This window comes from Setaria viridis, chromosome 9 (genome assembly GCF_005286985.2).
Source record: "Setaria viridis chromosome 9, Setaria_viridis_v4.0, whole genome shotgun sequence".
Classification (NCBI taxonomy): domain Eukaryota; kingdom Viridiplantae; phylum Streptophyta; class Magnoliopsida; order Poales; family Poaceae; genus Setaria; species Setaria viridis.
In genome coordinates, this window is record NC_048271.2 from 36,871,224 (window position 1) to 36,887,299 (window position 16,076).

The 16,076-nt window shown below is 45.9% G+C and overlaps 1 protein-coding gene and 2 long non-coding RNA genes across 3 annotated transcripts; 2 read left to right on the forward strand and 1 right to left on the reverse strand.

Annotated features, from left to right (window-relative positions):
• The first annotated feature begins 2,497 nt into the window (after nt 1-2,497).
• Nucleotides 2,498-4,629, forward strand: LOC117836988 (uncharacterized). The gene is made up of 2 exons (XR_004636218.2): nt 2,498-3,901; nt 4,087-4,629. It is a non-coding gene; the product is annotated as an uncharacterized lncRNA (long non-coding RNA).
• A 2,764-nt stretch (nt 4,630-7,393) lies between these two features.
• Nucleotides 7,394-8,312, reverse strand: LOC117837288 (uncharacterized). Its single transcript, XR_004636283.2, has 2 exons — nt 8,041-8,312; nt 7,394-7,960 (listed from the first exon to the last, which is right to left on the reverse strand). It is a non-coding gene; the product is annotated as an uncharacterized lncRNA (long non-coding RNA).
• A 5,932-nt stretch (nt 8,313-14,244) lies between these two features.
• Nucleotides 14,245-15,932, forward strand: LOC117836561 (expansin-B3). The gene is made up of 4 exons (XM_034716015.2): nt 14,245-14,479; nt 14,573-14,682; nt 14,835-15,019; nt 15,303-15,932. Exons 1-4 carry the CDS (start codon nt 14,299-14,301, stop codon nt 15,622-15,624), a joined length of 798 nt encoding a protein of 265 aa, XP_034571906.1. The 5' UTR covers nt 14,245-14,298; the 3' UTR covers nt 15,625-15,932.
• Nucleotides 15,933-16,076: the final 144 nt, after the last annotated feature.

Here is a 16,076-nt window from a genome sequence, read left to right on the forward strand (position 1 = left end):
GCCCGACCCCGAGTCCTGGGGTCGGGAGATGCTCCGACTCGCCCGACCCCAAAGTCCAGGGGTCGGAAGACGCTCCGCCTCGCCCGGCCCCGAGTCCCGGGGTCGGGAGATTCTCCGCCTCGCCCGACCCTGAGTGTTAAGGGTCGGGAAGGTCGGCCTTTATCCTGGAGTGAATTTGGAACAACTCCAACAAACTCCACCTTGAGACAAATTCATCTTGTATCATCAACCCTTCATCCTGAACAGAACAAAGACAGGAAAAACCACTGGTGCCAATAATAGTCTCTTGGACTATCCAATTAAACCAACTAAGCCTGAGCACAGCTCAAACTTAGTAACAGGAACAGGCTTTGTCATCATGTCGGCAGGATTATCATGAGTACTGATCTTGCATACCTTCAGCTTACCTTCTTCGATCACATCACGCACAAAATGATACTTGATGTCAATGTGCTTAGTTCTTTCATGGAACATTTGATCTTTAGTGAGGTAAATTGCACTTTGGCTGTCACAGTGCAAACTTATGCAAGCTTCAACTCCACAAAGCTCGGCGTACAAACCTTTCAGCCAAATCAGTTCTTTGCACGCTTCACAAATCGCCATATATTCTGCTTCAGTAGTAGACAAAGCAACAACTGACTGTAAAGTAGCCTTCCAACTCACAGCACAACTGCCAACAGTAAACACATAACCCGTGAGTGATCTTCGCCTGTCCAGATCAGCAGCATAATCTGAGTCCACATAGCCAACAAGACCCTCATCAGTTCTTCCAAACTTTAAACAGGAATTTGCTGTGCCTTTGAGGTATCTGAAAATCCACTGAACTGCCCTCCAATGTTCTTTGCCGGGATTAGACATATATCTACTAACAAGACTCATAGCATATGACAAATCTGGGCGAGAGCAAACCATGGCATACATCAAGGACCCAACAGCACTAGAATAAGGAATCTTTGACATGTCTTTGACCTCTGCATCTGTACTAGGACACTGAGCAGCTGACAACTTGAAGTGAGGTGCAATAGGAGTACTTACAGCCTTAGCATCTTGCATGTTGAAACGCTGAAGAACTTTCTTGATATAATTCTGTTGACTAAGAAATAGCAAACCAGAATTTCGGTCTCTACTAATTTCCATACCAAGAATTTTCTTAGCACTACCAAGATCTTTCATATCAAAACCACTACTCAATAGTTTCTTTAACTTATTGATTTCATTCTTACTCTTGGCAGCAATCAGCATATCATCAACATATATCAGCAAGTATATAGGTGATCCATTAACATGCTTGATATAAACACAGCTATCATACTTAGATCTTTTAAAACTGTGTGATAACATAAATGAATCAAACCTCTTGTTCCACTGTCGAGGGGACTGTTTCAAACCATACAAGGATCTCTTCAACTTGCACACATATTTCTCCTTGCCAGGCACTATGAAACCTTCTGGTTGGTCCATGTATATGTCCTCCTCAAGCTCTCCATGCAAAAACGCAGTCTTCACATCTAACTGCTCAAGCTCGAGATCATGTGAAGCAACAACACTAAGGAAAGTGCGAATTGAACTGTGTTTTACCACTGGAGAGAAAACATCATTGTAGTCAACACCCGGAATTTGGCTGTAGCCTTTAGCAACTAACCTTGCCTTATATTTTGGAGGCTCTCTTGGAGATAAACCCTCCTTTCTCTTGAAGATCCACTTGCAGCGGATGGCCTTCTTTTTCTTAGGCAAAGGTACAAGTTCCCATGTACTGTTCTTCTCAAGAGATTGCATCTCCTCATGCATAGCCGAAATCCAGTTTTCAGTATCATCACAATGAATAGCTTCTTTATAGGTTGCTGGCTCATGAACATTCTCCACCTGTTCAGCACAACTCAAAGCATGGTAAGACAAGTTACATTCTTCAATTAGACGGTTAGGAGGGACAACAGTCCTTTTGGACTTGCGTTTAGCAATGGGTAGATCCTCCTCTGGAGTTTGCTGGACATCATCATGAGCATCAGCCGACCCCGAGACTGAGGGGTCTGGCGCATCAGCAACAGCCGACCCCAGAGCCAAGGGGTCTGGCGCAGCAACATCCGACCCCGGAGCCAAGGGGTCTGGTGCTTGAGCATCAGCCGACCCTGGAGCCAAGGGGTCTGGCGCATCCGACCCCGAGACCAAGGGGTCGGGGTTATCAGCATCATCGCGAGCTTGCTCCACCTGCATGCGCATACGCTGCAGGTCTTTGTCTGGAACTTGATCTGAGGGCAAGCTATCGGTAAACATCACAGATTCATTGAAAATAACGCTTCTGCTCAGAAAGGTCTTTCCAGTTTCCGGGTTCCACAATTTATAACCTTTGACACCCGAACCATAACCAAGGAAAAGACATTTAACAGCTCTAGGCTCCAATTTTCCATTATCAACATGAGCATATGCAGTGCATCCAAAAACTTTCAACTGTGAGTAATCAGCAGGCGTACCAGACCATACCTCAATAGGAGTTCTTTTATTTAGTGGAATAGAAGGCGACCTGTTGATCAAGTAACAGGCAGTATTAGCAGCTTCAGCCCAAAAACGCTTGCTCATCCTGGCATTAGACAGCATGCAACGGGCCTTGGATATGATGGATCTGTTCATGCGTTCGGCCACACCATTCTGTTGTGGAGTATGGGGTATGGTGTGATGCCTTACAATGCCTTCTGATCTGCAATAATCATTAAATTCACGCGAACAAAACTCTCCACCATTATCAGTGCGAAGCAATTTCACCTTCCTTTCAGTTTGCCTTTCAATCATGACTTTCCAGTCCTTAAAAGCAGCAAAGGTATCATCTTTTCGTTTCAGAAAATAAGGCCAAACCCTTCTAGAGTAATCATCAATAATTGTGAGCATGTAACGAGCACCACCAAGCGAGGGCTTACGAGAAGGTCCCCATAAGTCAGCATGTATATAATCAAGAGTACCTTTTGTGGTGTGAACAGAAGTGTTGAAACGTACCCTTTTATGCTTCCCGAAAACACAGTGCTCACAAAACTTCATTTTACTCGAAGTGCAGCCATCCAGTAGGTTTCTCCTCATCAATTCAGCCATACCAAGGTGACTCATATGTCCCAGACGCATATGCCAAAGGTTAGTTTTACTAGGTTCCTCATTAGTAACAGCAGCAACAGCGGAATCAGAACCAGGTAAAGTACACCCTCTAAGGACATATAATTTAGCAGAATTGAGATCACCTTTTAAGCAGACGAGATTACCTCTTGATACCTTCAGAACACCATCCGAACCGGAATATTTGTAACCTTTTGCATCAAGCGTGCTCAATGAAATAAGATTTCTGGACATCCCTGGTATGTACCTGACGTTTTTCAGAGTGCGTGTCATGCCATCATGAGTCTTGATCTGAACTGATCCAATCCCCACAATATCACACGGGCTATTATCTCCCATCCGCACAACATCCCCTTTCGGCATAGCCTTGTAAGAGCTAAACCAATTTCTGTTAATGCAAATATGAAATGAACATGCGGAATCAAGGATCCACTCATCATGACCAGCAACACAACCGGCAAATACAACCAGACTATCTCCAGATTCTTCATCAGACACGGCAGCAGCAACAGAGACCTTACCAGCCGACTTGTTTTTCTTCTTCTCCTTATTCTGTACTTTTCTGCAATCCTCAACATTGTGATTTGTTAGCTTGCAATAAACACAGAATTTTTTGTTACCATGCGGCTTGGACTTTGAACGGCCTCGTCTTTCATAGTTTTTTCTTCCATCATCATTGGAGGATCTGTTATCAGTTCTGCCTCTCACAAGCAAAGCATCGCCTCTGGAGGACGACGTCCTGTCATTCTGCACCATACCTTTCATCTTCTCCCTTGATTGGAGAGCCTCATAAACTTCCTTTAAGGTTAGTTCATCACGGCTCAAGAGTATGGTGTCACGAAAATTTGTATACGAAGTTGGCAAAGAACATAACAGTAAAAGACCTAAGTCCTCATCATCATACTTCACCTCCATTGATACTAGATCGGCGACGATCTTCTTAAATTCAGCGATGTGGTTTATCACTGAATCTTCTTCCTTCATCTTCAGGGTGAACAGCTTCATCTTCATCTGCATCTTACTGGTTAGATCCTTGGACATACAGATCGATTCCAGTTTCAGCCATAGTTCTGCAGCAGTTTTTTCTTTCAGACACTCCTGCAAAATATCATTATGAAGATGCAACTGTATTAAGGCGAGAGCCTTCTGATCCTTGCGGATCTCTTCTTGAGTCCACTCGGCCTTCGTCTTCTTCCCGAAGCTATCCAGCGCCTCATCATAATCGTGAGTTTGCGCCAGAATTCCCCTCATCTTGACTTGCCATAGCGAGAACCGCGTGTCGTAGTTTAGCAGCGGTAGATCAAACTTCATCGACGTCGACATGAAATCCAAACAGCAACCAAAGCTCTGGTACCACTTGTTAGGAACGAACGGCGTATGGAATAAGAAGTAAAGAATCAAACCGCAAGGAGACACACGATTTACGTGGAAAACCCCTTCAATGTGAAGGGGAAAAACCACGGGCACCAGCCGGCAACAATCTCACTATATCAAGAGTTTTGGGTTACACGCCTATGGCGGCTTACAAGAGAATCTGATAATCTATCTCTCTTCTCTCTTCTGTCTCGGTACAAAACCCTAGCAAGGGTGCTAGTATATATAGTACCGACACCCCAGACAGGGGGTATTGAGCGGTACGGACTCTTGGTCCCGTAGGAGGATGGAACTCCTCCTTGCCCGACCTTTGAGTCCTTCGTCCTGGAGTCGGATGCGCCTGGGACTTCGCCTCGTCCGACCCCAAGCCTGGGGTCGGATGCGTCTGACCCCTTGAGGGTCGATCTCCGATTCGCCCGACCCCGAGTCCTGGGGTCGGGAGATGCTCCGACTCGCCCGACCCCAAAGTCCAGGGGTCGGAAGACGCTCCGCCTCGCCCGGCCCCGAGTCCCGGGGTCGGGAGATTCTCCGCCTCGCCCGACCCTGAGTGTTAAGGGTCGGGAAGGTCGGCCTTTATCCTGGAGTGAATTTGGAACAACTCCAACACAAGGTGGTCAGCAAGCCATCACTTTGAGCGTTGTACTGGTGCAAAATTTCATCGATGGCATCGAGTGACTTGAAAGCCGAATTAACTGCGAAGTGCTAATATATGCATGCCACCACAAATAAACAGCAACCTCAAAATGGAGCATTGTGCTTTGATGGAAGATGGTGCGAGCTTTGGAACTAGAAGTTAAAAGAACGGATCAAGCAAGATGAAGAACCTTAGTAGTCGCTTGACATGGTCGAATGTTACTCTGACCAACAGCCCGTCCAACCATATTGTGGCTCGATCGGTGGCTTGGTCAGAAGCGTTGTGCAGCTTGCCTGGGTGGCCGGTCATGGCAGTCGTGGCCAGCGTTTGTGTTTGTGGCTACAACAAGCAGGATTATACGAAGGCAAAGCAATACGAATAGAGTCTAAAAGAGATTTCAAGACAAGCAAATGTGCCTTAAGCCGCTTGCCATAATTTTGTTTGGATTTTGCTTCAAAATAGCAATTGGCCATGGCAAGCAGTGCCACAGCAGATTTGGCAAAGATTCAATCTCAAATTTTGCTATTGTATTTTACAACAGATTCCTCTCTTCATAAATAACACAATTGTTCCAACAAATAAATTATTCTCCTGTTTACGATTTTTACTAATTGCTTTTACCAGGACATCCCTGTGAGATCCTTGCTTCCAATATTTACAGATCCAAAGGAAAATAAAAACAGATTGGCAATACACACAATGAGATTATACGGAAACTTTATGCAAATATAAAATGGTGCATTTACCATCCTGGCTTGAAGGCATGCAAGATAATTTCATTCATGTCTATAGGATGCCACAAAATATGGATGGGCCAATCTCTAGCTGGATGGGAAGCATGATGCCGCTAACAAAGTAACGACAGACTAAACCTCGGCAACAAGATGGGCCATGTAAATTGCACCAAATACCCTGTCAGAGAAGATGATGATGTTGAAAGTGTCATCAGAGAAGAGGAAAAGTAGACAAGATTGAAAACTCAAACCAGACCTATTAGACTCTCCATGGGAGCTCCAAAAAAACTTACAGTACTAAAGATGCAGGGCAGCTTAGTTACCGAAGAAGGAAGAAGAATCCAAGGAGAAAAATAGAGAAAATGATGGATAAATCTTTGGGCCTAGGTTTTTTTTACCGTAATCAGCAAGGAAGCCCCTATGTATTTTTTATAGTTTTTTTTATTTCAAACTCGTTTAATTCGTTCCCACGGGGAGTCGAACCCGGACCTGCTAGGTGCTACTCAAGTGCTTTAACCACTACGCTACATGCCCTTTTGCATCTTTGGGCCTAGGTTAATGGACCAAAATAACAATATTGGAGAGAATAAAAAAAGTTATTTGACTACTCATTTAAAATTTACTAAACGTATCACTACTAAATATATTACATAATCTTTCCTAAAATAATATAGTACAGTTACAACTAGAATCTGACCGAATCTCGCTGGGTTAGGGAAAGAAGAGGGGGAGGAGGAAGCCGAATGGAGAGGGAAAAGAAAGGTACCAGCTCACTGGTGGTTAATTATCACAAAAATTTAATGGACATTTTGGTAAAAGATCATATTATAATATGAAATAAGTTGGTATGGATAGCTTATAGGATTATCAGGAACTTAGATTATATAATCAAGATTATAATTTGGAGTATTTTTTACCACTTGAGATTATATAAGCTCGATTATACAATCTAGGGTATAAAAAAAGACATAATTCATAACATACAACCATTTGCGGCGGAGCAGGGGTCGGAGCACTGCACGAGCCACGATTGGGAGATACACTTGAAGTGGCAAAGCAAGTGATAGGGTACACACATTAGGACATTGGCGATGAGGATGCCGGAGAGGTTGGGCGCGAAGAATCTTTGTGTGTATCTTCTTCATTTGCGGTAAGGGCGGTGGCGTGGGAACTGATCTGCAAGTGTGGAGGGATTTGACGGAGTCACAGATAAGATGATAGGTTTGGTGAAATGGAAGTGTAGATGAAATCATAGAATTTAACAAGGTCAACCCCTCAACACCACATCACCTACACAAAAAGTGAAGACGCAACGCTGTTGTTGCTGGAAGGGTAGATTGATCAACTTGAAAATGAATTCATTCACCAATACAAAATCAAAGACATAAGTAAATATATGTGTGTATGTGCGCGTCTAATTGACTACATCTATATTGTTATTCGCAAAAAAAAATACTATGAGCTAGTCCACTTAGATTTAACAACTGAAAGGGCTAGGTGTATTCGCCAGCTCCTCCGAAAAACGGACTATACATAAAAACTACTAATTCGGCCATAGCTCCGAACAAATTTTTATGATATTTCTTTCACCGTGAATATATATTTTACGCCACAAAATATGATGATAAAAGAAGTTGATAAATTGTCTAATTACAATGAGAATTAAAAAGTAAAAATAAGATCAAATAAATTCACTTCTAAGTATAAAAAAAACTAACTACCCGCCCTATTTGTGCGGGGGCAGACGACCCCACTGCTGGAGACTGCCGCACTGAGCCAGGGAGCTTGACGCTGCCGCCCGCGCTAGAGAGCTTGGTGCTCGCAGTCGTCGGAGGCCGCCGCCCGCGCTGGAGATCTCGGCGCCCGGACTCGCCGGAGGCCGCGACTCGCGCACGGCTGCTCTGGCTCACCGCCGCGAAACGCTCACGTGCGTCCTGCCCACGTCCGCCCCGGCCGGCCCCGACGGCACAAAGCTCCTCACCCGTTGCCTTGATGCTGGCCGTTCGTGCCCGCAGCGTAGCGCCGCCCGTCCGCTCGCCCGTGTCCTACCACCGCCTGCGGGGACGTCGGAGCTGGCCGGCCACCGAATTAATCTTCTTGCGGCTAGGAACGTGTCCTCAATCTAAGGAATAACAACAGAATCAGCGAGTTCCACCTCAATCTTGCGCTCCTCTGTTTCTTTGGGGTGAAGTGTGATGGTACCTGGACTCACTGGACCATGGAGCCTGCCGCTAGCCCCGCAGCGGCTGCCTGCGCTCCAACAGGCTGCAGCCCGCCATTGACTAAATTGGGGAAGGTAGGAAGGAAGTGGTTTAATTTGAGCAGAGAAGATCGATGGAGAGGGGGCTGCAGGATGGCTGGTGGTTGGGAGCTGCAGCTTCGTGTTTTGCATGTTGAAAATGAGAGTAGAGAGGGGAAGGAGAGGAGGAAGGGATAGAGAGAGAAAGGATAAGCAGAGAATCTAAAGAAATCTGGAGGGGTGGTTTTTAAGGTATTCTTAATGGAAGTTTCATGGATAATAAATGAGCGGCTACGTAGATAATTTTGATGACATGACACACTATTTATAAGGTGAAAGAAAAAAATAATTTTATGAGGATGAAACTATATGTACACTATTTCTAAGATCTTTATGTCATGTAGTTTTGGAAACACCAAAAGATGAAACTATACATTGTGTGAGCTATTTCATCTATGAACTAAATACATTCCTGCTTATGTGACATTCTTGGAAATATAAATTTATGAAACTTTACATTAACAATGAGTTAAGAAAGATGTCTCGCTTAGTGGCAACGTACATAGACTTTACCTATAAAAACTAAAAAAACTATGGCTCCGCACCAGATTTCCGGAACCCGCGCCGTCGCCGCGCCTAGCGTTGTTGCCGCGCGCGCAGGTTTCAGCGCTCACTGCGTGCCCCGGCCCCCCGGCCCCGGGTCTCGTCGGCTCTGTGGCGTCTCGGTTGCGGGCGGACGGGCGACTTCTGGAGCCGGTGGCCTTGTGGGTATGTTCTCGGTTGTGCACGCACGGCGGCATGGGCTCCCTGTTTGTCAGCTGCGTGACGTATTATAAGCAGATAAAAACTATCCACTTCCGCTATGATGTGAGATTGTATTATTTGTACAGGGACCCTGTGCATTCAGCACGACAGTTTTGTATTTGTAGAGATGATCGATCAGATGAATTACCGGTCAAAACTCCACCCGTTCAATCTGAAACAGCCCAAATTGCTGCCTTTTCTTCTGAGGTTGATTCCGTGGACTCTGCTTTCTTGCGTTCGCCGGTGTACCGTGTACGAAATGTTTTAACAGCTTAAACGTGAAACGGGTTGTGCGCAAGTGTTAGGCCGACAGCACGTACCACCACTAGCTCAATGATCTTCAGAAAACGCGCGCACCACGCACGCGAGGCATATGTCATGCGTGAAGGAAAAGGAATCAACGCAACGCCACCCAAGTTCGATCCTGCACGCAGGCCGCAGCCACATGCTAGTTTGGACTTTGGAAGTGGCGGAGATCATGCCAGCCAGTACAACGGTATGGAGCAGACGGACTAGCTGCACGGTCGTCGCACAGTGTACGTGTGCCGCATCTGAAGGAGCACTCAACGATCCCGCAGGTACAAGGAAAGTCGTATACCAGCAACGCTTTTGCGCCTTGCTAAAATTAGGTTAAAATCCCATGGCCCAAATTATCCCCAAATCATACCCTCAGTCGCTAACAAACTTGCAAGTTTAGAAAACACCTGCAAGCTACAATAGTCTTCAACATTAAATACTCACATATGCAAATCACTTCCTTACGGTCTAGATAGCACTTGCAATTTTTATGTTTTTTCAAATACCCTCGTATGCCTGTTGACCAAGCGATATACTTGTTGCATAGCCTATGGGTGAATTGTCTTGTCGCTAATAAGCTTGCCAAATAGTTTTATGAGAGTTTGGCTAATGAGAGGCCAAATGACGGTTACACGCCGGTCAAAAGTCTCCACGGTGCTAGTGAGGAAATCACAAGTTTCAAACATATTCAATTTAACTGCAAAAACTATTTAGCCTTGGCAAATCGCAAACACCACCGAATGTCACAAAAAAAATTATAGTTTCAAAAAAATGTCACCAAAAACCACGCTAGATTTGAGCCAAGGTTGAAAAGACAACAGTTTTAATAGTTTAGGGTTAAAAGGTAAATAGTTTTATAGTTGAGGGTTGAAAAACTATACTCTAGGGATAGTTGAAGCTTGTACTCCCTCCATACTGGTATTAGGAGTCGTTCTGGCGTTTGGATGGAAACGAGTAAAAGAAGTCGTTCTGGCGTGGTTAGGCAAAATTTGACGCTGCTGCCCCTCCGCTTGGGCTCCAGCGCCGCTATTAACGCGTCGTTCGCCTCCCACGACTCGCTGCCGCGTTAATCGCTATTAATAGCGCCGCATGCCGCTCGCGTCGTCCACTCGCCTGCTTGCCTCTTGCCTCGTCTACTCGCTGCTCGCGCTCGCTGCTAGACGCGCGTACGCTCGCCGCTCGCCCAAGTCATGGAGTCCAAGCCGGCGTCCGAGGAGATCGTCGTGCCGGAGGAGATCGCGCCGGCGTCCGAGGAGATCGTCGCGCTGGAGTCCGAGGAGATCGCCGCGCTGGAGTCGGAGGAGATCGTCGCGCCGGAGTCCGAGGAGATCATTGCGCCGGAGTTGGAGGAGATCGTGCCTGAGTCGGAGGTAGATACCATCCCCTCGCCGGAGTTGCAGGAGCTCGCGCCAGACTCGGCGATGGTGCCGGATTCTTTGCCGCCGGACGCTTTTATTTGCCGCCACTGTCAAGTCGTTCATGAAAACCGCGAAGCATGGGATCGTGTGCACAGTGGGCGCTATCCATGCTCTCACTGTGGTCTCAAGCACGCAGACTACATGATCTTCGCCGTTATTCATGGCTTCTACGAATTCGAGTGTGAGTTTTTCATTCCAGATGTCGACAATATCGTGTTTGATGGCGATCAAATCGTGCTGCCTCCAGACATGCTCAAGACGGTCAAAGAGGAGGCTAAGGAGAGGCGCGAGCGTAAGCTCGCTGCCAAGAAGGCTATGGAGGACGCCAAAGCAGCGGTAAGATCATTAACATTGAATTCTAATTAACTGATAATTAACAAGATTTGTCTCCATTACTAAAACTAACAACCATCAATCTACTTGTTTCATGCAGCAAGAGTAGCCTCGGCTTCATCCAGTAAAGATGGATCACAAGGGATACAAGATGGCAGCCGACCTTGTCTTTCCAATGTTCCTATTTTCATGTGAGGTATCTTGAAGTTGTTGCAACCTTTCTTCTTCATAGCTTCCACGAAAACACCTTGTAGTGTTAGAAACATTCGGTTTGCAAGGCGTGGTGAGTACTCCATGAATGCCTACATAACAAGTGTGAACAATTGTTGTGGAAGTTTAATTCGGTTTGCAAATTGTTGTGGAAGAAAACATCTAAACATGTGTGAACAATTGTTGAGCAAATTACCTCTTGCACGGCTGGAAGTAGAGCCTCCATTGTTTTTGCATTCTTCTCATATTGAATTGCTTGTATAGCTTGAAAAAAACCCAAGTCGAGAATGTTGAAATCTGGAGAGTTTGGTGGCTGACATATTAGGCGAATATCAAATCCTCCTAGCTTAGCGGCCTCACAAAATTGTGGGTCATCCAATTTCAAGTGAGAAGGTGCATTGTCCTGTTGAATGAATATTGGTCTACCCACATCTTCTCTTGGCCACTTAGCAACACTTTGTTGATCATAAAACCTCTAATCACTTCTCTAGTGATCGAAGTTATGGGCTTCATAACCAAGTCTCCACGGACACGGCCTGTCCTCTCATTACCTCTTTGAGCCGCTTCATACTGAACAAGTGGAAAACAACCAATCCTACCATCAAAAATACAATTCACATCCCTAAACCTTGGCCGAGCGCAAACACACAAGAATATGAGCCTAGGGATGTAGTTCTTATTCTTACAAGTCCGATGGGGTTCATCTTCTTCGGGTAGCAAATAATATCTTTCAGATTTTTGATGTAGGTAGAACCATTTCTCATCAATGAACACAAAGTCATACAACTCCTTAAACCTTGGATCATCAAGCAACTCCCTATTAACCATGTCAACACACCATTGTAACCTAGACTTCTTGTTAGCTTGAGTGAGATATGGTTTGATGCTACTAGAGTGGCGCCTAATCAATCCTAGTTTCAAACACCTTTGAACCCTCCATTTGCTCATGTTTAGTTTGGCGCACACATCCTCTATAGTCATTCTTTCCTTTAGAGGAATGTTTCGCAATGCTTCCAAATCAAAAGGTATTGCTTTACGTCCAACTCTACCCTTCTTTAGACTACAAACCACAACCGGAACACTGCTTCTAAGTTGTATTTTACCTCAGTTCCAAACACGCTGAGCTGTCCGTATATGAATGTCAAATTGAGCAGCAACAAATGCAGTGTCTTCCTTGTGTAGTGTACCATCGTTGCTTCTAGCTAACAAAGCTTGGTAAACTCATTTTCGGAGAGCTGCAGTCATTTCCTTCCTTCGGTGGGGTAATCCTCCATGAACTGCTTCCACGTTGGGGTTCTGGACAGCATGTTCTATTACAAGAAAAAAGAATCACGTTCGTAGCTCTAATTATAGGGAAAAACCTTATTCACGGCATGTTTATACTACTTATTCATGGCATGTTCTAATTATAGGGAAAAAACAAACACTTTCATGCATGATCTAGTAGAAGAATGTGATTGTGACAAAAAAAAATTACCAGCAAGATTTTGTACAAAGTCCAAATCAACTGCACCGAACTCATCTACTGGTAAGTTTAAATCCAGTACTGTAAAAAAAACAATAATGAGAACCGAAATAATATGAACAAGCAATGAACGGATAGATCGAAGCGATGCATTTACCGTCGTCTTGTTGCTCTTGGAGATCAAACACGCCGCCGTCGGCATCATTAGCGCCGTCGTATTCTGGCTCGTCGAAATCAAGCACGTCGTTGGGGTTGGGGCCGTCATCTTCTTATACGGGAAAGTTGAGATCACCTCACGTTAATGCTGTGAATATAAAAAAAGGAAAGAAAAAATGAGTAAGAATGAGCACGTTACCATTGTTGTTGTGGTCCTCCAGTATAGGCTCGTTGAGATTGAAGGGATGATTGCCGTCGTCATCTTCCTCCATACGAACGTTCAAATCGAAGCCATGGAGGACATGAGCCATCACGCCGTACAGATTGCTGTGGAAGGAGCAGGTAGAAAGCTAGAGAAGAAGCTAAGCCATGGCTAGATGAACAAGCAAGTGAAGAACAGTCAAGGCAAGGCAGTAGTACTGCACGCACTCGAGTCTTAATACCGCAGGCACTCCAACCGTCGGACCTGCTGAGCTGTGAGCGCCAAACGAACGAAATTAACGCGTCGAACCGAAAAAACGAGTGAACGAAAAAAAAAGCGCCCAGACGATAGCCAGCGCATAGCGCCATGCAAAATCCACGTCCAAAAAAATAGTGTGTCACTAGGGGTTCGAACACTTGACCACCAACCTCGGGAACAGGGGTGCTCACCACTTGGTCTATGAAGAATTGTTGTATAAGGGACACCCGCAGCGCTATTTAATAAGGGCAAAGAAGGAAAACTTCCCTTAACTAGTTACTCTTGGTAAGCGCAATCATGTCTCAAACGACTTCTAATACCAGTATGGAGGGAGTATTTTTTGTAAAATAAATTGAAGAATTGACACATGCCCTACCAATCTTAGGGCAGTATCTGGCTTTCTGCATTCACTTCGCAAGGTATCTCAACGAACAAGGATTTCGTCCTAAGTGGCTAAGTATATATATAATCATTGTTGCTCAACATATCATTGTAGCTTTACTATATCTCATCGATAAGGGCATATAGTATCACTTTGCTTACAGGAAACTGAAACGGATTAGGTACCTATCTTCCAACGCAGCTTCCAACGATTAACTGATTCAGTACACAGAATCGTGACAAATTAATGATGTCCGTGTATTGGTCGTAAACCTGCCGTTAGTTTCTTCTATTTCCGTTCGTTTACGCGCATCATCGTAGAGAACTGTGCATCACTAAAGAGAAGAGTATATATTAATAAACTTTCACAAGAATCCGTATACAGGTACTATGTCCTTTTCATACTACAAAACCTGCGAATATGCGATAACCGCCAAGGAACCGTTACTTTGTAAAATAGTGCACGCATGACCTGAAGGCTCCATCCCTGATCCCTCCCATGATTTGCTCCATAGCCATGTGACCCCTACCAAAGGGCGTCGGGTGCAACGGCCGTTGATGGCGATCGCGGCGCACTGCGTTCGTTTCGATTCTTTTTCCCGCCTATAAATACCCCGGCAATGTGCTTCTCCCGACCATCGAAACACAGAGCTTCCTGTCTGCCCAGTACTAGCAACTAACGAGCTAGGCATCGACGATGATCGCCTCGTTCAAGGTGGTTGCACTTGGTGCACTGGTCTTCTCCCTCCTTGTCTCGTACGGCTCGTGCGCTAGGCCGGTGAGCTTTAACGCCTCTGCCTTCACCGCCGACCCCAACTGGGAGGCTGCCAGGGCCACCTGGTACGGCGCGCCCACCGGCGCCGGCCCCGACGACGACGGTACGTCTATGAACGCCGGTGCATGGCGTCGCCAGATCGTATATGCTGCGTGTAATGGTGTTGGACGAGATCTGTAAGCTTTCGTGCATGCAGGTGGCGCCTGCGGGTTCAAGAACGTGAACCTGCCGCCGTTCTCGGCCATGACGTCGTGCGGCAACGAGCCGCTGTTCAAGGACGGCAAGGGTTGCGGCTCCTGCTATCAGGTAGTGCGTTACTTGGTCAGAGATCCTATTTCCAGGACGACACGTGTCGTTTGCCCTCGTGGAAACGGAAATGGAGATGGACCGAGAGAAAAACTAGATTATTAGGCACAGTTTTGCCTAACCATGCATCCTTGTTGCTGACCTTTTTTCAGATACGATGCGTCAACAACCCTGCGTGCTCCGGCAACCCGGAGACGGTGATAATCACCGACATGAACTACTACCCGGTCGCCAAGTACCACTTCGACCTGAGCGGCACGGCGTTCGGCGCCATGGCCAAGCCCGGCCGCAACGACGAGCTCCGTCACGCCGGCATCATCGACATCCAGTTCCAGAGGTCGGTAAACATTTGCACCGCTCGTTGCAACACAGAACCACTGACCGACCAAATAATCTGAAGGCCCTACACACACGAACAGAATCATATCTTGACCGTCTAGCTACTTTTGTTGTGGAGCCTTTGTACTTTTGCTCAATCAACATTTAACGACAACGACCGGTTTAAGTAGATTCGCACAAATATTAGTAGCGTACTTCCACTTTACAATTTGGCGTTTTTTGCATGCCTGGCGACAAATCCTTAACCCAAATTAAACATACCACATGGCATGTTCATGTAGGGTGCCCTGCAACTACCCGGGCCAGAAGGTGACGTTCCACGTCGAGGAGGGCTCCAACCCCGTCTACCTCGCGGTGCTCGTCGAGTTCGAAGACGGCGACGGCGACGTGGTGCAGGTGGACCTCATGGAGGCCAACTCCGGCTCGTGGACTCCGATGCGCGAGTCCTGGGGTTCCATCTGGAGGCTGGACTCCAACCACCGGCTGCAGGCGCCCTTCTCGCTGCGCATCACCAACGAGTCCGGCAAGACGCTGGTGGCAAACCAGGTCATCCCGGCAAACTGGGTGCCCAACACCTACTACCGCTCCATCGTCCAGTACTAGCAACCAATGGTCTCTGCTGCTGGACACGGCAGTGGACACGATAATTCGGCATCATTGGCTCGATTAGCTTGGTACTGCATCGTTTCCATGGGATTGAGGTGCCTTATTAGTTACTACTGATTAATTAGCCGGTGAATATGCCGGGTGTCCTTGTATGCTTTAGGTGGTGTTGTGTACGTGTCTTCGGAGATTTGACGACTGGGAAATGGAGGAGGCAAAGTTTGCATGTGCTTTCCCGCCCATCATTGTCGATACGCTTGTACCAGTGTGATCAAGATTATAAATTATTAACAGTATTTTGTGTGCTACATAGTATAAGTATGCTTCTATCTTTTTCTTATTATAGCTTTTTTCAGCATATAAGGTTGTGATTCTCCAAGGTCCTATTTAAATTTTAAACTTGAGAATTATTTTCTAGGAAATCAAAATATTTTTTTATGAAATTCATGCAT

What these genes read in the sequence shown, in the direction of transcription:
- LOC117836561 (XM_034716015.2), top strand. Translation starts at nt 14,299, where the DNA reads ATGATCGCCTCGTTCAAGGTGGTTGCACTTGGTGCACTGGTCTTCTCC. An exon ending in CGCCGGCCCCGACGACGACG is followed by an intron (nt 14,480 to 14,572) that starts GTACGTCTATGA and finishes TCGTGCATGCAG; the next exon opens with GTGGCGCCTGCGGGTTCAAG. An exon ending in GTTGCGGCTCCTGCTATCAG is followed by an intron (nt 14,683 to 14,834) that starts GTAGTGCGTTAC and finishes ACCTTTTTTCAG; the next exon opens with ATACGATGCGTCAACAACCC.